General features: G+C 58.5%; 6 protein-coding genes and 1 non-coding gene across 12 annotated transcripts in view; 2 read left to right on the top strand and 5 right to left on the bottom strand.

The window, feature by feature from the left end:
* Positions 1–93: 93 nt before the first annotated feature.
* On the bottom strand, positions 94–4689 carry ZPR1 (ZPR1 zinc finger). 2 transcript variants are annotated; one of them, XM_003642595.6, is made up of 14 exons: positions 4543–4689; positions 4222–4383; positions 3590–3680; positions 3359–3429; positions 3086–3172; positions 2878–3000; positions 2630–2683; positions 2450–2516; positions 2177–2247; positions 1783–1872; positions 1552–1662; positions 1117–1203; positions 807–872; positions 94–445 (listed from the first exon to the last, which is right to left on the bottom strand). In XM_003642595.6, exons 1-14 carry the CDS (start codon positions 4669–4671, stop codon positions 311–313), a joined length of 1344 nt encoding a protein of 447 aa, XP_003642643.1. In that variant the 5' UTR covers positions 4672–4689; the 3' UTR covers positions 94–310. The 2 variants fall into 2 exon arrangements, with proteins under 2 accessions (XP_003642643.1, XP_003642644.1); XM_003642596.6 differs by lacking the exon at positions 3590–3680 and having other exon boundaries at positions 4222–4357.
* Positions 4690–4833: 144 nt separating this feature from the next.
* APOA5 (apolipoprotein A5) lies at positions 4834–6817 on the bottom strand. Its single transcript, XM_417939.8, has 4 exons — positions 6672–6817; positions 6495–6570; positions 5900–6011; positions 4834–5786 (listed from the first exon to the last, which is right to left on the bottom strand). The coding sequence occupies exons 2-4, from the start codon at positions 6541–6543 to the stop codon at positions 4892–4894; spliced, it is 1056 nt and encodes a 351-aa protein (XP_417939.3). The 5' UTR covers positions 6544–6570; positions 6672–6817; the 3' UTR covers positions 4834–4891.
* A 1160-nt stretch (positions 6818–7977) lies between these two features.
* On the bottom strand, positions 7978–9470 carry APOA4 (apolipoprotein A4). Its single transcript, NM_204938.3, has 3 exons — positions 9375–9470; positions 9136–9262; positions 7978–8974 (listed from the first exon to the last, which is right to left on the bottom strand). Exons 1-3 carry the CDS (start codon positions 9418–9420, stop codon positions 8047–8049), a joined length of 1101 nt encoding a protein of 366 aa, NP_990269.1. The 5' UTR covers positions 9421–9470; the 3' UTR covers positions 7978–8046.
* A 732-nt stretch (positions 9471–10202) lies between these two features.
* Positions 10203–10932, top strand: APOC3 (apolipoprotein C3). The gene is made up of 4 exons (NM_001302127.2): positions 10203–10230; positions 10332–10391; positions 10463–10589; positions 10723–10932. The coding sequence occupies exons 2-4, from the start codon at positions 10334–10336 to the stop codon at positions 10817–10819; spliced, it is 282 nt and encodes a 93-aa protein (NP_001289056.1). The 5' UTR covers positions 10203–10230; positions 10332–10333; the 3' UTR covers positions 10820–10932.
* MIR12250 (microRNA mir-12250) lies at positions 10271–10332 on the top strand. The gene has a single exon (NR_162014.1). It is a non-coding gene; the product is annotated as a microRNA mir-12250 (primary transcript).
* Positions 10933–11420: 488 nt separating the features above from the next.
* Positions 11421–12947, bottom strand: APOA1 (apolipoprotein AI). 2 transcript variants are annotated; one of them, XM_015297971.4, is made up of 5 exons: positions 12901–12947; positions 12733–12788; positions 12358–12511; positions 12012–12159; positions 11421–11915 (listed from the first exon to the last, which is right to left on the bottom strand). In XM_015297971.4, the coding sequence occupies exons 2-5, from the start codon at positions 12773–12775 to the stop codon at positions 11562–11564; spliced, it is 699 nt and encodes a 232-aa protein (XP_015153457.1). In that variant the 5' UTR covers positions 12776–12788; positions 12901–12947; the 3' UTR covers positions 11421–11561. The 2 variants fall into 2 exon arrangements, with proteins under 2 accessions (XP_015153457.1, NP_990856.1); NM_205525.5 differs by having other exon boundaries at positions 11421–12159.
* Positions 12948–14279: 1332 nt separating this feature from the next.
* SIK3 (SIK family kinase 3) overlaps positions 14280–18990 on the bottom strand; it is a 74858-nt gene continuing 70147 nt past the window's right edge. For all 4 annotated transcript variants that reach the window (XM_046903808.1, XM_015298232.4, XM_015298230.4 and 1 more), the window contains 4 exons: positions 17905–18068; positions 17075–17207; positions 16499–16666; positions 14280–16144 (listed from right to left, as the gene is read on the bottom strand). In XM_046903808.1, the coding sequence (XP_046759764.1) occupies positions 16509–16666; positions 17075–17207; positions 17905–18068 (455 nt within the window). In that variant the 3' untranslated portion in view covers positions 14280–16144; positions 16499–16508. The remainder of the gene's footprint in view (positions 16145–16498; positions 16667–17074; positions 17208–17904; positions 18069–18990) is intronic.

An 18990-nucleotide genomic window follows, 5' to 3' on the forward strand; every position in this document is an offset into this window, starting at 1 on the left:
TGGGCGGAACCTCAGGCATGGGGGCGGGGCTTCGGCGCCGGGGCTACGATGGGGGCGGGGCTTCCAGCTGTGCCCTGCCAGCACACGTGCGTCTGCATGGTGATAACGCTTTATTGGCGTACAGCACAGCGCCCGCATCCCCGCAATCCAGAAGCCGCGCAAACAGCTTTTAAATAACCCCTCCCAGCAGCCCCCCCGCTCCCCCCACCAGGAACTTCTTGCTCTCCAGGCCTGCGAGCCGCTTCCAGCAGCACGGGAAGGAATGAGTTCTGCCCCTCAGCGCGTGGAGGGTCTGCTTCGCCCGGCGCTGCTATCGGCCCGAGGGCGGCGCTGTCTCATAGCCCTCAGTCTTCATGTCGTTGAGGCCCAGGTCTTCGTTCTGCTCAAACGTGCGTTCGTAGTGCTCCACCTTCAGCTCCGGGTCCTCCTCCGGGGCGTACACGTTCTGCAGGGAGAGAAAAGCCTCCTGCACACTGCATCTGAGCCTCGGCCTACAAATGCTTCAGTAGTGCTGCAGATTTAAATCCAACTCCAGCACCAAGAATAAGACCTGCTCTTCCTGCCACAGACTCCATCACTCAGTCCAGAGAGGACTACCAGAATCCCTGATATCACAGAGCTGACACTGCTCCCACCTCCCTTCCCACAAAGCCAGCAGACGTTTTCTTCCCCTGGGCAGAGCCTACAGAAACCTGCTCAGTGCTCGAGCCCAAAACAAACCCTGACAGCCAACACACACCAAGGAAAATAAGAAAACACACTCAATCTGCTCAGAATACTTCAAGTCTGACTGCACACCACCGTACCTGAAGATAGCTGTTGCCTGCAGGGTCATCCATTATAAAGACAGTCTTTGTCTTTCCTTCTATTACCTGCAGAAGGAGAGCACCATGTCAATACTTCAAGGCCAAACCAACAGATTCATGGCACACTTCACAGTTCTGACAGCTTCCTCACTAACAGCAAAAGCTCAACAAGAGGTGACAGCACAAAAGGCAAATGTGGAACAGCTTGAAGAGGTACGGTGACACTTGCCAAGGAGTCAACACACTGCAAAGCAGCAAAAGTGATGACAAAACCAAGTTACAGTTTATTGAGACTTAGGAGGACACTCACCTCCTGCAATCTGCCAAGGAACTCCTGCAGCTTTTCTGTTTTGCTTGGAGTAGAGCTGTCCCCCAAAGTGAAAGGGTTTCTCTCAACCTGGAAGAGCAGACACAGGCACAGATGCAGCGCAGGAGAAAGTCTGTGCCAAAGTCCCTGTGCCACAGACAGACTACATATTAGTACAGAGGGGTCCGAGCTCTGCTGGGTGCTGAGAAGTGCCCTTCAGGCAGAGTGTAAGGATTCAAGCTGACAGCATGACCAAGTCTGACCCCTGCCACCACCAAACCAGTGGGGTTCAGGAGCTGGAGACAAGAATCCATAAGTATAGCTGACGCACTATGCTGCAAAGGGAACAAGAAGCACACAGGGGAGTGCACTGCTCCTATCTGAGAAAAACAAGCCCCTTTGGCAGGGCTCCACCAGAAGGCAACAAGGACCACTCACCAAGTCTTTGATGTCTTTCAGCAACCCTTCCAGAGTGGTGAATTTCCCTCCCAGCGCTCCCATTCCCAGCTCAAACTCCAGCTCTGGAATCTCCACACTGCACGTTTCTGACTGCAACAGAGACCTCCACATGAATCCTGACAGCCCCACTCCTCAGGGAACAGCCAGGCCACCGTGCACCCTCTGCAGGAGCAAAGGAAGGAGGGAGGGAAACACCTGAAGGCTCATTACCTTTAGGATGTCTCTTGTCATGTCTGTAGGATCTGTAATCCTAAAGGTAATCCTGGTGCCTTGGGGTTCAATTGCTCCTCCAGACTTCACCTAGGAACACCTGGCAGTCAGCAGACAGGACTTTTGTACTTGAGTCAGGCCAGGACGCTCTCAGAGGGCCTGCCTTGGCAGTTCAGTTTGCTGTGCAAAGGCTACTCCAGACTTGGAAACAGCCTCTCAAAAGCAGGGAACACACAGGTCTGAAGATGGATTGCCCTCATTCTCTCCCTTCATTCATTTAAGGAATGTAGGACCCTGGCCAGCAAGTCTGAGAAACTCCTATCTACCAAAGCACAGAACACATCCCCCCATCACCCCTCCCTCCCCCCTCCCAAAAAAGAGGTCAGTAGTTTACCTCATTTGTTCTGTGTCCACAGGAGTCACAGTTTGTGGCCATGATGATCACTTCCTTGAAGTGTGGGATTTCTGGAGCAGACAGTCAAGGAAAGTTCAACAGAAGAAAAATCTAAGAGTGGCCTGCAGCTTCTACTAGGAATAATTTATTTGTGTCTTATGGATGCAGCAGGAGTAGGTCTAGATCAGCTCACAAAGCAGCCCATACCCAGGCCTTTGCACAGACCCCAGCAGAAGACTCCCATCTGAGCCCACGCCACCACTCATAGGATACGCACTAGCTTCATGTTTGTGTTAGCTGGAGCATTGCATTCAGGACAGTTGGTGTTGAACTGCAGTACCTAAAAGCACAGCAATGAAAAGGACAGTCAGAAAGTATCAGCCAGCCCTGCAAGCCTGCCCCAGGTGCCAGTCACCTGCACACAGCTGTCACTACATTGCAAAAATCACCCACCTCGTTTCTCAGATCCTCCACAGAATCAGCTGCCTTCTCATCCAACTCCTCTTCCTGCAACAGAAGCCAGAAGCAATATTAGCTTCTGTGCCTCCTCTCTAATTCAGGGTCTCCCAGGTAGCAAGGGGTGGATCAGTCCTGAGAGCACACCCAGGTCAGCTGGCCTTACATGGGAGGAAAGCTGACACCACACCACCAGCAACGGAGAGGGCAAGGCTGAGCAGGAAGGGAACACAACTCCACATTACCTCAAGACCCAGCATAGCAGCCTGCTGGGGAGTCCGCTTATAATAAGTGACTACAAGAGCTTCATCTTTCTGAGGTGCGTGGGGATTCTCCACAAAGCTGTTCCCTGAAGGATCATCTATGATCTACAGGAGAAGAGAGCCACAGGAAGCCTTATGAAGCCAGCCCATCCCTCCAACAGAATGGGTCTGCGCTCCTGGACATACTTACGAATGTAAAAGGGGAATGTACTTCTTTCAGCTGCTTTAACTTACTAATGAACTCATCTATTTTACTTGCCACCTCTTTGTCTGTCGCCTGCAAGAGGACACATTTGAGACTGATATCAGTGGCAACCCAGAGCTGAAGACAACACCGTCAAATAGCACAAACAGGACCCTATAATATGCTTAGCAGAGTGTAAAGCCAAGAGGTAAGGGAGTTACAAAGAAAGCATTTGCCAAACAAGCATCTCTCAAAGATTCCTCTTTCACAGCACCTTACCCTGCGGACTGGCTGGTCCTGCTCCAGACCCATAACAGCTCTGTCAATTATGCCTTCAATGGTGGTAAGAACTTGACAGGGAAAGAAACAGAAGCTGTATTAAATACACCACAGCAGTGTCCTTAAACCTGCTGGCTTGCCCTGACTACATACACAGACAGGAGGGCTGTTGCTCAAACACAGCCTACTGCATGACAGAGGCATGCAAATGGGCACCTGCCACATACCCACCTCCCTTCTGGGAGAAGGCAGGGATCTCAAAGTCCAGCTCTGGAATTCGAACAGTAGCACAGTCAGTCTTCACAATCTCCCTGTTCATATCCTGCACATAACAGTTCAGAAGCAGCATTAGGACCAGAAGCTTCTGCACCTTAAGTGTCTACACCGTGGCATGCAGCTCTTGCTGAAGCAACAGCATCAGATTGAGGGCAACTTTAGCAGCCTCTCTTTACTGTGAGGCAAAAAACAGGACAAACATCAAATTCCAGTTTGAATTTACATTTTCAGAGACCACTCGGCACCCAGCCCAAACTCCTGCCTCACCCACCTGCCCAGGAGGGGCAGATTCCTCACAACCCCTGCAGCTCTGGAGAGAGAGCTACAGGCACTGTTCATTGCGGACAGTGCAAGGAAGTGCAGGAAGATAATTCCTATACATGAATGCATCAGTAATGCATACGTTTTGGGACTAAAAGGTTACTACAAATAAAAAGTTCTCTCTCAAACGGCACAGGAGCTTTTATTCTCAAGTAAGAGCAACACATGGGGAATAAAGACACACAGGGCAGCTCTGAGGGAGGTCCCCACCTGCCTTTGGAACAGACCCAGCTTTTTGCCAGGAGGAGCCAGGCTGTGCTGCTCACCTGCCGGGAGGCCACGGCCAGGGCATAGCGCACACCCTGCTCCTGGATGCGGCCCGCCGACTGGATCTCGGTGTTGGACCAGGAGCAGCTCTCGCAGGCGAAGGAGCTGACGATGATCTCTTTGAAGAAGGGGATCCTGGTGAGCAGGAGCCGCGTCACCCCCTGCAGCAGCGAGGAGCCCGATGGAGCCGGGGCGCGGCCTGCACGGCCCTGCCCTGCGGGGCTCCATCCCCACACCCCCCCCGGCTCCGGCCTCCCACAGGCCTCATCACCCAGCGCTCCCCTATGCCCGTCCCCACCCACCCCCCTTTCCACCCTCACGTTGCGGAAGCAGTTCATGCACAGGGACTCGATCTCCGCCGGCTGCTGCTCGCCGTCCTCGGCGCTGAGGGGCCGAAACAAGGCAGGCCCCCCAGGAGCCGCCGCCTCCACCGCGCCCAGCGCCGACATGTTGGCCGGGCCGCTCCCAACGCGCCTGCGCACCGCAGGGCCACGTGACGGGGGTCGGTCACGTGATGGGGGAGCGCCCGGGACGGGGATGATCACGTGACGGGGGCGATCACGTGACGGGGGAGGCGGAGGGGCGGTGATGGCGGCGGAGGAGGCGAGGCCTGGTGGCTCGGAGCCTTTATTGCGTCCGGCCCCGCTCCCCGCGCCCCGTGCCCGGCTGTCAGGGCGCGTCCCCGCCGCGCTCGCTCAGGCTGTGCGACAGATCCCTCCACAGCGCGTCCAGGCTGGCCCGCAGGTCCTCCAGCGGGGCCGGGCTGCCCGCGGCCTCCTCCGGGTAGTGGGGCCGGGAGGACAGCTTCAGCCTCATGTCCTCCGTCTCCTGGTGCACGGCCCGCGTGAAGTCCTGGATCTGGAGATAGGTGTCCCTGCGGAACTCCTCGATGCGCCGCTGCACCTCGCTGGCCATCTCCTCGGCGTAGCGCTCCCCGGGGCCACCGGGGCGAAGGCTGAGCTTGGCCTTCAGCTGCTCCAGGTTGCGCTGGATGTTGCGGTGCAGATCCCGCGCGTTCTGCGTCAGCTTGGCGGACAGCTCACGGATGTGCTGGTTGAGCTGCTCCGGGCTGCCGGGGCTGTGCGGCACCACGTTCCTGTGCAGCTCCTCCACTGAGCGCTGGATCTCGCTCACCAGCCTGTCGGCGTACGGCTGGAAGATATCCTTCACCTGGTCGGTGTGGAAGGCGATCTTATCGGCGTAGTGAGCCATGAAGCGCTGCACTTCGTCCACGCCGTCCAGCAGCTGAGCCGCCACGTCGCGGCTGGGCGTCAGGTGCCGCTGCAGCTCCCGCGCACGGAGGGACACCTGGTCCAGCAGCTCCTCGGTGAAGGGCTGCAGCTGATAGCGGAGGTCTTCCAGGTGCTTGCCGACTCTGTGGTGCACGTCGTCCACGTAAGGGGACAGTTTCACTCTCAGGCTCTCCAGCTCCTTCCTGATGAGCTTCCGCAGGCTGTCGGAGTCGTGGTACAGCCGTGGCTGGATGCCTCTGTGGAGAGGTGCCAGCTTCTCGAGGAAGTTCCCCACGTTGCTGACCCTATCCTGGAGGCTTTCCTTCAGATTTCTGTACAAGACGGCAGACACAGTTAATAAAGCACCACTGACTTACAGGAAGGGCACGAGCTTTACATCCAGCTCCTCTCAGTGGGGTGAGAGCCACAGGAGCAGGATACTCACGTGAACTCTCTGCCCGGCTTGCTGCCCTGTGCCTGCTCAAGGCTGTCCTTATCACTGGTCAGCTGGCTGAGGTACTCCCAGAAGCCACTCCGTGCCAGCTCGGCTGGTGACACTGCAAGGAGAAGGGCGGTGGTTATTGGAGCAGCCCATAGATGTGAGGATACAGAGCAAAGCTTGGGGAAACGCAGAGCAGGTGGGGTGGTTGAGTGTGGATGTGAGCTGGGGATGCTCTGGGGCTTCATCCCACGTTCTACCAGTTCTGTGTCACCTGGGAAGCTGCCCCTGAAGTGGCTGAGGGACACGGCTGCTGGGGCTTTGTGCTCGTGCAGGACCCCGTGCCCACAGCAGCCACCAGCTGCCCCAGTGATGACTCACTGTGAGTCACGAGGTAGTGTGAGGACGGGGACAGATCAGCACATGGCGGTCATGGCACGGGTTCAAGGGAACTCGGCAACCCATCACGGGGCCAGAGCAGCTGTGCCATGTGAGCGGTGGCCGCCTCTGCTCTGCGGTGGCTGTTGCCCGAGTTCCCCCATACCCCTTTTCCACCCCATCTCTGTGCCACCGGGCAGCCTGGAGCCACACAGACACCAACCTGGCAGGGTGGCCAGGAGGGTGAGCAGAAGCGCAGCCTTCAGCGACATGATCTGCTGGGCCAGCAAGCTGCAACGCTGCAGGAGAAAGAGAGAAGGGGAGCGTTAATTCATGTCACAGTGCAGGTCTCTGTCCCGTGGGCCATTATCCATCCCTGCATTTCACTCCCCAACTTTACCTCACTTCTGGGGTCGGGAGTAGCGCTGCTCCTGAGTGGGGCTGCCCAGCGAGGTCGGACACGTTCTGCCAGAGGCCGGGTGTCCCCAGCACAGGGAGCACAGCGAGGCTGCACCTCTGCCCTGCACCTGGCTGCTGTCACCTCTTGCTGCAGCCAGGCACGGGCTACGGGCTCACTTTATATACCCATCTGCAGGCGGCAGAAGAGCTCGGAGATAAGCACATCCACAGGGGTAGGCTTTTTGGACCTCACTCCATGTAAATACAACGTGGAGGTTCAGCAGCGTGCCTGGGGGATGACGTGAGTGCCCATCACCTGACTTCTGCACGTGCCCTGCACTGCCGGACTGTGGCCATCCGGCCTGACCTTAACCCCCAGGGCTGCAGTGAGCCCTCCCCGCTCCTCCAGCATCTCCCAGCGGGCACATTGTTGGTGTGTTGGTGGGTGTTGTTGTCCCAGTGATAATGGGCCCTCACTGTTTGCTCTGCAGGCTTCTCGGGATGGAGCTGACCTTCGCTCCCATCTGACCTTTGTATCATGGAGTAAAATCCATGGGATGAGGGGTCTGTTGTGCAGGGAATGGGAGAGCAGAGCAGGGAGTGCCCGGGCCAGAGAGCGCTCCTGAGATGTGGGTGCAAATTGTGAGCAGCTATTTTCCTATAGAATGCCAAAGGCTCAGTGGTTTTGTGTATTTCTTTTACCCCAGTGCTCTCGGTGCAGGCCTTGTACCCCCTGCTCTGAGCAGAAGAGTGCCCAATGCATGGGCTGCTGTGGGGCTGCGCCTGCCTGACTGCTGACCCTGGGCTTTGAAATATTTGCTCTGAAGCAACCCGCAAACGGGCAGGAGCAGACCTGCTGGAACCAGGCACCTCCAGGGCTGCCTCCATCCAGGTGGTGCTAGGGCTGGGGCCCAAAGTCCAGCCCTGTTCCCTGCTCTGTGCAAACACTGCTGCATGCGGGGTCACCTCTGGGGGTACTCTGCCAATGTGCAGTGCCCCATCGCACATCACCTATCCTCAATGGGCTCTGGGCCAGGGGCCGGGGTCCTGCTGGAGGCAAGGGGCTGGAGCAGGGCAGCGCAGAGCTGCAGAGCGCCTGCCAGGGTTGGGGTTCTGCTGAGGCCTGGCCATGGGGAGTGGGGTGCTCAGGTTTATGCCTTCCCCTCCAGAACCCCAGGGGAGCCCATGTACCACCCGGACCACGATGCGGTGACATCCCAGGCTCCAGTTCAGGCTCCCTGGGACCCAAATTTGAAGGTCACCTGGAGGCCAGGATGGCTGCAGAAGGACAGACACAGACCACGGGGTGCATCACAAAGCACCAGTTTATTCTGCCACAGGGAGGAGTCGTGAGTGCTCTGAGTACCGAGGAAGGCTCAGCTCTCTGCCTGCTCCGTGGTGCTGAGGAAGGTGGCCACCTTCTCCCGCACCTCCTTCTCCAGGAGGTCCAGGTGGTCCTCCACGCCAGCAGTGCCCGACTCCAGCTTCTGCTTCATCTCCTCCAGCCGCTGCACCAGCTGCTGCCGGAAGGTCTCGCTGATGGGGGCCGCCTGCTGCCGGAACGCCTCCACTGTCTGCGCCAGGCGTTCGTCCAGCTGCTGTGCCAGCGGGGCCAGCCGCTGCTGCATGGCCTCAGCATCTCCACGCAGTGCCTCCTGCAGCTCCTGGGCCAGCGGGCTGAGCTGGGCACGCATCTCCTCCGAGCTGGCAGCCAGGCGGGAGCGCAGCTCCTCGGCCGCCCGCTCCATCTGCGCCGTGAGGCTCTGCAGCTGTCGGTTGAGGCCGTCCTGCACCTCCTGGGCGTAAGGGCTGAGCCCCTTGCGCAGCCCCTCCACGCTCTGTGCCACCTGCTCCTTCAGCTCGTCGGCCAGCGGTGTCAGCTGCCCCTTCAGCCCCTCCACGCTGCTGTCGATCTGCTGCTGCAGCCGCTCGGCGTAGGGGCCCAGAGAGGCCTGGATGCTGTCGGCGTTGTCCTGCAGCTTCTCCCGCAGCTCGGTGGCAAAGGGCTCCAGCGCCCGCCGCAGCTCCCCGGTGCCGCGGTCCACCTGCGAGCGCAGCTCATCGGCGTAGGGGCTCAGCTTGGCCTGCAGCTCGCGGATGTTGGTGCCGATCTGCTGGTGCACCTCGTCGGCGTAAGGAGCCAGCTTGGCCTGCAGCTCGGCCAGCTCCTGCTGGATCTGCTTCTTCAGCCGCTGTGAGTCCTGCACCAGCTGTGCCTGCAGCTCCGTGGCAAAGGGCACCAGGCGCCTCTGCAGCTCCTCGGCGTATGAGTTCGCGCTCTGCAGGTTGCTCTGCAGCAGGGTGCTGTGGAGAGCGGGCAGTCAGTGCCCCGTGTCCAACACCCCGCACCCAGAGCTCAGCGCCGGGTGCCCAGCATGCAACACCCACCTCCCAGCGCTCAGCACTCAGCACCCTGTGCCCTCCCCTGCCCCCAACCCCAGAGCCTCGGTGGTCCCTCCGCTCACTTGAGCTGCTTGGTGATCTCAGCTTGCTGCAGTTGGTCCACGGTCTCCTTGGCACTGCTGCCCAGCTCAGTGAAGTACCTCCAGAGCACAGTGGCCACCTGGTCAGGGCTGACGTCAGCCCGCGTCCCTGCAGGCACACAGACACGGGGGGTCAGAGCTGCCTCCATCCCACCCCGAGGCACAGCCACGTGCTCAGCCCCACCATCCCCCTGTGGGACGGGAACCCCGCGCTGCCTCACCTGCCACAGCCAGGAGCACCAAGAGGAGGGCAGCTTTAGGCGACATCCTGAGTGCTGCCAGCACGGCTCCGTGCTCTGCTGCTGGTTGTGGGACCTGCTGTGCCGGCAGCACCCGCTGCTATTTATGCACCTGAACGGCCACGCCGGCTTCCACGCAGCTCTGCACCACAGCTTGGACTTTAGCAAGGTCGCGACGTGGAAGCGCCTGACGCGTGTGCAGCAATGAGATCACCAACAGCGCCCGGCGGGGTGCCAGGGGCCAGCACTGCCAGGGTGCGTGGGTATGGCCTGCAAGAGGGGGGGGCGCTTGGGGCTGAGACCCTACTGCAGCAGGGAGGGGACAGAATGGGGATGGAGGCAGGAGGAGACGTGCCCTGCTGGGGCACAGTGGCTGTCAGGGCGATGGCGACGTGTGGGGAGCCACGGCCGTGGCCCCATCTCTGGATGTTTGAGGTTGAGGACACAGCCTGGGCAGTGCCACCCACCCTCCCGCTCTTGCAGCCCGCCACCCTGCAGCATCCCACGCTTGCAGTGGGTGCCACTGGATGTCACCCTTGTGCTGCGTGTGCCCACGCCGGCCCCACGCCTGTCCCCACGGCCACCCTCACCCCGCACACGTGTGCGCGCACACATGCACGGCCCCCAGCCTTGGCCCCTGGGGATTTCTCAACCCCTGCTGGGGGAGAAGAGGAGCCCATCCAGAGCAAACCTGGCAGTGGGGAAAGGGCTCCGGGGATGGGCCGCCTCCCTGCGGCCGCACCACCACTGACCTTTGCGCAAGCGGCCGTTGGAGAGGGTATAAAGTGGGAACTCAGGGCAGCCCCCACTGAGCAGAGGCAAAGCACAGCGCGGCCAGGTGAGTGTGGGGCCCCCGGGAACGGGACCGACACAGGGGAGCAGGGGATGGAGCCGAGTGCCACAGCTGACCCCACACCACGTGCTCTGCTCTCTCCCCAGCCATGAAGGTCTCCATCCTGCTCCTGCTCATCTGCACGGCCATCCTGGCGGTGGGAGCGCGTAAGGGTGATGGGGATTGAGGGGACAGTGGGGTTTGGGGTGCACCGTGCCCACACTCTTTGTGCTCGCAGGGGCCGAAGCTCCCGATAAGACAGAAGTGGTGGTGAAGAAGGTGCAGGAGTACGTCAAGCAAGCCACTGAGGCAGTCAAGACGGCCTTCACCACAGTGCATGAGTCAGAGGCAGCTCAGCAAGCCAGGTGCCGCCACGTGCCCAACCAGCACCCCGTACCCCACTGACCCCCAGTGTGTCCCTGGTGATGGGGATGGCACGGGGCGGGGGGAGCGGAGCTGAGCACTGCCAGACCCTGCTCTGATGTGGTCCCTTTTCAGGAAATGGCTGTCAGACAACGCCGACCTGGTGAAGCAGCAGCTGGCAAAGCTGAAGGAGCAGCTGGCCGAGCTCTGGAAGCTGACGCCGACCGCATAGCCCGGCTGTGGGCTGGTGGGGGCCGACTGGGTGCGGGTCCTGCCCCCCATCCCACGCACAGCACCGTTTCCCTTTTGTCGTGGTTCTTGCAATAAAGTGGAGCTGGAGTGAGATGGCTGTGTCACTGTGGTGTGGGGTGGGGGATGAAGGCGGGCTGGGGGTGCTGAGCACAGTGCTGCACCATGGACGTGTGTGTGGGGTGGTGGTGAGACATGTAACCCCACTGTGAGCCTGCTGTCCGCTGTCACTGTGCTGACACCCAGCTGGCCCCCGGCCCAGGGTGGTGTTCCTGAGGTGCTCAGCACAGAGCTGGTGGCACATGGGGAGCTCCCAGCACAGCATCACTGTGACCACATCCTGAGCAGAGCTGGGACCGACACTTTGGGGATCAGTGGTGGCAGCAGGAACAGCTAACCTGAACCCTAACCCAACCCTAACCCAACCCTAACCCTAACCCAACCCTAACCCTAACCCAACCCTAACCCAGCTCCCCACCCTGCAGCCCCCACCCCCCTACTGCCCCCCACCCCAAGGACCCGTCCCCACTCATGGCTTAGGTCCCCTTCCCCAGCATCCACTGCAAAGACTGAGTGAGCTCCAATAACTTAAGTCATGTTTATTTGACAAAAGAATGGCAAAGCTGAGACGGACTCCGGGTCGGGGGGGGAGAGGAGATTAAGGAGGGGTCCCCGAGGACTCCCGGAGGCCAGCATGGCCTGGGGTCAGTCCCTGGGCCGGCAGCTCAGGCCACGGACTTCTGGAGTTCGTCCAGGAAGGAGATCAAGCGGTTCTTGAGGTTCTCAGCATAGGGGGTGAGGCGCTCCCTGAATTCCTGCACCAGAGGCGTCATCTTCTCACGCAGGTTGCTGAGCTGCTCCATCACCTTGGCCTGGTACTCGGAAGCCTGGGGGATGCCCTTCTCGCGGATCTCCTCCAGCTTCTGGCTCAGCTTCTGCCGCAGCTCATCGCTGTATGGCGCCAGGTTCTTGCGCAGCTCCTCCACGTGCCCACGCAGACGATCCCGCGCCTCCTCAGCCACCGGGGTCAGCTTGGCCTGCATCAGCTCCACCTTCTGCTTGGTGAGCTCCTTCAGCTCCTGAGCCACGGGCGTCAGGCGCTGGCGGTACTGCTCCAGCTCCTCCGTCCACTTGGCAGAGAACTGGTCCAGGAAGGGCCGGATCTTCTCCTTCACCTCCTCCAGGTCCTTGGTCAGCTCAGCACGCAGAGCCTCGGTGTCCTTCAGCCACATCTCGCGCACCTCCTTGTAGTAGGGAGCCATGTCCTCACGCAGCTTGGCAGCCGCGGCACTCAGCGTGTCCAGGTTGTCAGCCAGCTTCAGGCTGGGGAGGGCGGCACGGGGTCAGACGTGGGGTGGGGATGTGGGAACGTAGGGCCATGGGGATGTGGAAACGTGGAGAGGTGAGGACGTGAGGTGACAGGGAAATGGGGACGTGGGGACACCGGACATAGGAATATGGGGACAGAGGGATATGGGGACATGGAGACACGGGGACACCACCACACATCCCCCCACTTACTCAAGCTGTTTGCCCACAGCAGAGGACTCGAACTGGGCGATGGCATCCTTGCCGCTGGCCTTCACCGTCTCCAGGTAGACGTCCACCATATCCCGAATGCGGTCCAGGGGCGTCTGGGGCTCATCGTGCTGCCAGAAGGAGCGGGCCTGGGTGCCTGCGGGGACGGACGGCACGCTGGGGACGGGCAGACGGGAGGACCCCACCCCACCGCCGTGCCCAGGAGCCGTGGCTCAGAGCCCCGCCGCTGGGGAGCTGCGGGCTCCAGGGCTGCGGGGAGCCCTCGGCTGCGGTTTAATGCACGGAGCGCTTCGGGAGCGCTCCCTGCAGCGCCCGCACGGGGCTCACCCCCATCCCCGCTGCCCTGCTCGGACGTACCCGTCAGGAAGAGCACAGCGAGGGTCACCAGCACGCCTCTCATCTTCGCGCTGAACCTGAGGGCAGAGCGAGAAGTTGGGCGCACGGAAGCCCTGCGCAGGACCGGAGCCCCGAGCGGCTCAGAGCCCGGGGCTGCGGGGGGTCCCGGCGCACAGCGCGGGCTCTTACCGGCGCTCTCCTGCCGCTGCTCCGCACTGCTCGTCCCGAGTGAGCCCGCGGTTCCCCGCCGCCGCTATTTATGCAGGAGGGGCAGTTCCCGCAGGAGATAAGCCAGCGCCGCAGCCCAAGAAATCACTCCCCGGCGCGGGCGATGTGGCGCGTAGAGTTCAAGGATCGTGCGCACGGCCCGGGAGAGCGCGCCAAGGAGCGCCGCTTTGGCAGAGCCTCAGCAAACAGGAGCTCCCCGGGGATGCGGCGTTGGCCGAGGAGATGTTTACGCTGCGGGTGACCCAAATTCCGGGCCCGGCCGGGGCCCCTCGCAGCCCCCGGGGATTGGCGCAGAGCCCGGGCGCCGGGTTGGTACCCGCGGGGATTTGGCCGCCCGGACCCCAACCCCTCGTTCTCCTCCCGCCGCCGCCGTGGGTCCCCCACCGCATCCTTCCCCGAGGCGGACCCCTCCGCCGCGTCCCGCGGTGCCCCCGACGCGGAGGGACGGAGCTGCGCTGCCGCGCGTCCGCTGCCGGCAGTACAGCGCGGTGGGGCGCGGGCTCAGCCCCGAGCGAACTGCGAGCCCCTGCAGTGCGACCACCCCGCAGCCCGGCCTCGGCCCCACATGAGCGCTGTGCCCCCAACACCAGGGCTGAGCCCAAAGGAGGCTGAGCTGGGGACGCAGAAATGGGCACGGATGGCCCCCAGGTAACGCCACAGAGCCCACAAGCACAACGGGTGGACTGGTTAGTGGGTGTGTTGGTTAGCAGACACACTGGTTAGTGAATGGGCTGGTTGGTGGATGGGTTCGTTAGTGGGTGCGTTGGTTAACAGATGCACTGGTTGGTGGATGGGAAGGTTAGTGGATGGGTTGGTTAACAGCTGGACTGGTTCATGGATGGGAAGGTTAGTGGATGCACTGGTTGGTGGATGGGCTGGTTAATGGCCTGGCTGGTTAGTGGATGGGTAGGTTAGTGGATAGGTTGGTTAACAGATGCATGGGTTAGTGGACAGGCTGGTTAGTGGATAGGTTGGTTAATGACTGGGCTGGTTAGCGTTGGGTTGGTTAATGCCATGGGGCAGCTGCTCATAGAGCTGCGATGCTCTCAACTCTGGGGCAGCCCCGAGCCCACCCGCTGTGCCCACATCCACACCCCCATCCCCTCAGCCCACCGCCAGGAGCAGCTCTGCTCTCCCAGCCCTCCTCCCGTGGCTGCAGCTCCGGGTTTTCCCCATTGGAGCTCTCGGGGCGGCCGGGCTTCGGCAGAGTGCGCCCCACGAGGGGCTTTGATGGGCAGCGCTGCCCTTCCCTATGGGGACAGCACATGTGCTGCACTCCTGGGCGGCCCTGCAGCCCATCCGCCCCCGGCGTTGAGCAACAAGGCAAACAGAGAGCGAGGGAAGATCATCATCATGGTTTTATTTGTCATGATCCCACTGTCCGACTAATTGACCAGTTGCAAGTGACCCACAAAAAAAAAAAAAAAAAAAAAAAAAAACCCAAAAAATGGACTGAAAATTTACCGAAATTTTGTTTTTTTTTTCCTTTTTTTTTTTCTTTTTTAGTCCAACATAAATGAGGAAGAAAAAAAAAAATACTTCTGACATTTCCAAAAAACAGAAATAATAGCAAAGTATATTAATATACATTCAACATATACTGCGCGTATTGATTACTACAATACAAAGCAATGATAAAACAAAACAAAACAAAACAAAACAAACCCAAACAAAAAAATCCAAGTGTGATACTGCGAAATGGCACGGTTAGAAGCGAGGCCCTGCTGCGGGGGGTGCTCACTGTAGGGTGGCCAACTCTCCCAGGAGTACAGTGTCGTGTAAACGAAAGGAAAACAAACCAAAGGGACAGAGCAAAAGGCTTTCAGGGTCTCCTGCCCCCCCCTCCCCCCCTCCCAGCTCCTGCATGGTGCTGTTTGCCCAGGAGCTCTGCTTGCCAGCTGTGGGCTTTTCCTCCTCTCCAGCTCTCCAGCCTGCAAATCCACTGAGCATCACTTTCCTGGGGATGGAGGGGTGGGGGGGGGGGGGGGGGGGAGGGAGAGGCATTGGTAGCGACAGCGAATTAACCTCTGCCATGCTGGTTTCACACTTCCTTCTGTGCAAATTCAGGAGGGCCGGGTCGATTCTTTTATTATTATTATCATTATTATTATATATATATTTTTTTAAATATTCCAAAAGTGTCATTAAGAAGAATTTCAGGTGTAGCTTCAAAGTCCCAAAGGCAATGATGACACCGTGAGCTCCCCATGCCCTGGATGCTGGGGGGCTTTGCTTTCTCTCAGCCAAGGAAAGAACAAAAAGAAGAACAAAGAAGAGATCTATGCACGTTTGAACTGTATAAAGGAGAAAACCACTTCTGCCACGGGCACGAGAGAGAAAACCAGTCACAATTACAATGTCATTAAAAGAAATAAAATACTTTGAACAGAAGGTGCAAGTCACAATTCATATAGAACAGAATCTAGTTAAAAATTTCTCTCCAACAGAAATTCCTTTTGCCTTTTATTAATAACAATAATAATAAAACAACATTTACCAAAAAAAAAAAGAACAAAAAAAAGCTTCCCAGGGGATCAGGAGGAAAAGCTCAGAAAACAAAGGAAAAAAATCTGTCTTCCCTACATTAAGCCAGGAGGAAAAATTAAAAGAAAGAAAAAAAAAAACGGCATGGGGATTAGAAAAAATTACAAAGGGGTTGGGGGAGGGCGGGGGAAGAAGTGATCCTTTTAGCACAGTGACAAAGTAAGGAACAAAAGCAGACAGAGATGAGACAGCGTATTGCACCAGGGAGGGCGCTCCGCGGGTGGGAGGTGAGCGCTGCAGGCGGCACTGCGTCCTGCTGCCCTGCTCAGGGCTGAGGAGGCAGCACAGGAGGGCAGGGATGCGCTGCGGGCTCCTGCCTGCCCTGCAGGCTCCACGGGCTCTGCTCCCGCGCCGTGCTGACTGCCGGCCCCCGCCCTGGATGCTCACAGCCCTCCAAACCAGACTCAGTGCTCGGGCTCCGCTGACGTGTAGGATTGGGGTTCTCCGGTTATTTCGGTGATAGCTGGAGGCAAATACGGCAAAAAAAAAAAAAAAAAAAAACCTTAAAGGAACCAAAGGAACAACACACTGGATGAACTGATTACGAGGAAAGGGGCCATGGTATTCCAGTTAGTCAGAAATACTACGGCAATTTGGCGCAATGCTGCTAGATACTGTTGGTTTAAAATGGACCTTTTCGTTTCAAAGCTGTACATAAAACCTGCAGAGAGAAGAAGTAGAGATGTGTTAGGGGGTACCAGAGAATGGCAATTCTGCCCCCGCAGCCCCTCACCGCATTCCCAGCCCAAACCCACAGGGTACAGCCCGGAGCAGAGCCCCCACCTACAAAACGTGGCTCTGGAAGGACAGCAAAGGCACGAAGGGGGACCCTGAGCAAACAGAGGGGACAGCCAACAGTGAGGAGCTCAGAGCTGACAGTCTTCTATCCAGCCCCGCACCAACGCTAGAGCAAGGGGATGGGAAAGGAGATGCACAAAGTCATGCAGCTTCAGGGCTGCCATCCAGGAGAGCCCAGATGTGCAGCTGGAGAGAAAAGGAGGACACAGATACTCACTCCCTCCTGGTTACACCCCTGCCTGCTCCATCCCAAAGGGCACCTCTGGGTGCTTGTAGCTCAGTAGGACATCTGTGATACATGTCGATGGGTAACAAGAGGTGTTTAGATGCTGGTTGCCATCACCTAGGTTGGGATGCTCTTGACCTTCCAAACTTTCCCCGCATTCTGTAACATCAAACAACAACAACGGCAGGGTTTGCATTAGGAACACTGAGGAGCTGCAGCTTCTGCACGTGGGTCAGGCCAGCAGCAGCACCCAAGCACAGAGCTCTACAGGCAGTCACAGGTTTGTACCCAGAATAAGTCAGAGCCAGAGATGGCTGAGGCATCCGAGCCTCAAGTGCAGTGAGAAATCCAAGCGACTCTCTTTAATTCAGCTCCTGCAAACAGTACTGAGGGGGCTTTGATCCCACAGGTGACAGCCAACCCTTCCATCCCTGCGGCTCTGCAGAGCTCGCTGTCAGCAGAGGTGGCTTTGCAGTGCAGGCTGTCGGAACCACGCAGGTTCTTACAGCTCCTGACCCACACCCCAAGCAGTGCCCACGCCATGTCTGCAGCTGGCCAGGTCCTTACCGTCGCTCTCCCTGTCACGCAGCTGCTGGCTGGCCATGAGCGACGACTGGCTGAGGACGGCATCAGACATCCGAGCAGAGCTGAGTGCTTTGCCTGCCATTAAACTCATCCCAGGCAGGTTATCTAACTGCACCTGCGGAGACACCGATACACAAATCAAAGTGGGACCAGAGCCAGGCGTCTGAGGCTTCCCCGGCTATCTCTGACAGCTGCCCAGGGAGTTCCTGCCAGCCTTCAGCAAGGGCTTCAGAGTACAGAAGTACACACCAGGGACAGCGTAGGTGCAGCCTGCGTCACCTCAACACGGAATGGATGGACAACTCAACTCCCTTCCAGACTTACATGTACCTAATTAGGGAAAAGCCCTCCTCTCCAGCAGTAGGAAGCTGTAGCAAGAAACGTGCCACAATCTGGGTCTGATTGTTCTCAGAGATTCAAAATGCAGAAAGCAGAGCAGCTGCTCTTTGCTCTCGGCATGGCCAGGTCACTGAGCACACTGCAGGGCTCTGTGCATCTGTAAAACTTCTGCAGCCAGAGCCAAGCCTGGGGCAGTGCAAATGGTTTCATCAGAAACACCCTGAGGACAAAAGAAAAGATGCAGGCAGCTCTGGGACAAACCAGGCAACACATGAGCTAAAGGAGAACTTCCACGCTGGTCTCTGCTAAAACGTTTTCAGTATTAAGCAAACTGGGCGTGCTGACTGCTGCGCCCCAACAGCAATTCATCCCTAGCAGCCCTGCAGAGCTGGGTGCTGCCTTTCTTTTGTGTCACCTCTTCTGTAACCCATACACACCCAGGAGCTGCTGGGCACAGGACTCTTCCCACTTACGTAGGCATCATCACTGTTCTGGATGGTGTGATGTCTCTGCAGGGTGCGGGGCCGCGGGTGCTCGCTGGACGCCGGCCGTGCTGGGTAGCCCAGCCCGTTGTGGTCAGGCACCTGCATCGCTTGGCCGGGGGAGCTCCTGTCCATACAGTTCCCTACGACGGACTCTTGAAATCAGATGAAACAGAAAAGTGTCAGATTAAGCACAAGGAACGAACCAGTAGCTCTTGGCAACACGTGCCACCGCAGCACAAACCAATGTCACTTTGCGGTGTGCTGCCTACCGGGTGGGATGGGAATTGCTGGCTGCTCTGGCTCAAGCACTGCAGCACCGGGGCTACCTGGGATGGCCCACAGACCTCTCTGCTCCTGCAGCAGCCTCCATCCGCCTCCCCTCCAGCCCTGCACCCTCCTCCATGCATCGCTCACATTACACAAGAGAAGGAGAAGGGTCTCCCCCACCCCCGATACAGGATGTTCTTAACAGGGCCCCTTGGCAATTGTATGCAACAGATCCGGCTGGAAGAGCTGCCAGGATAGTAGTTGTTATCAGATGACTTCTCCTTGCCCTCGTCCAATCCGGCTGTAGGAGTACAAGAGCATTCTGCCTGGCAAAGTCCATCTGCACTGCAAGCTCTTATGACCGAGGGTAAAGGCTACATTCCTATCAAGCCTATTGTCATTAAGTACACGATGTTTTGAATAAAGTCCTGAGGTAGGGAGAAGCCTATTGCTGGCTGTGGCGCACGTAAACAATTCTCTCTTGGTGAGCAGTCCTGCAGAGCACAAACACATGGACGAGGCCACGGGCCCTGGGGAGCTGCCCTGAGGTGACACGGCCACGGGTGGATCCCAACAGCAGTTATCAGGTTTGCAGGGAATGGTCAGCAGGAAGCAACCCCTGGTTGTGCCAGCAGTGAGACACTCCTGGCTGGGACTGTGCCCTGGGAGCTGGCAAGATGCGTGCTTTCCAGAGACTCGTCCCTGACATCACCAAAACCCAAACGTGTCCTGGTCATACCCTGAGCACCCCGCGCTGCTCCCCAGCATGCAGACGGCACTGCTGGAGCATCCTTCCCAGCAGCCAGG

This window comes from Gallus gallus, chromosome 24, assembly GCF_016699485.2.
Source record: "Gallus gallus isolate bGalGal1 chromosome 24, bGalGal1.mat.broiler.GRCg7b, whole genome shotgun sequence".
NCBI classification, from domain to species: domain Eukaryota; kingdom Metazoa; phylum Chordata; class Aves; order Galliformes; family Phasianidae; genus Gallus; species Gallus gallus.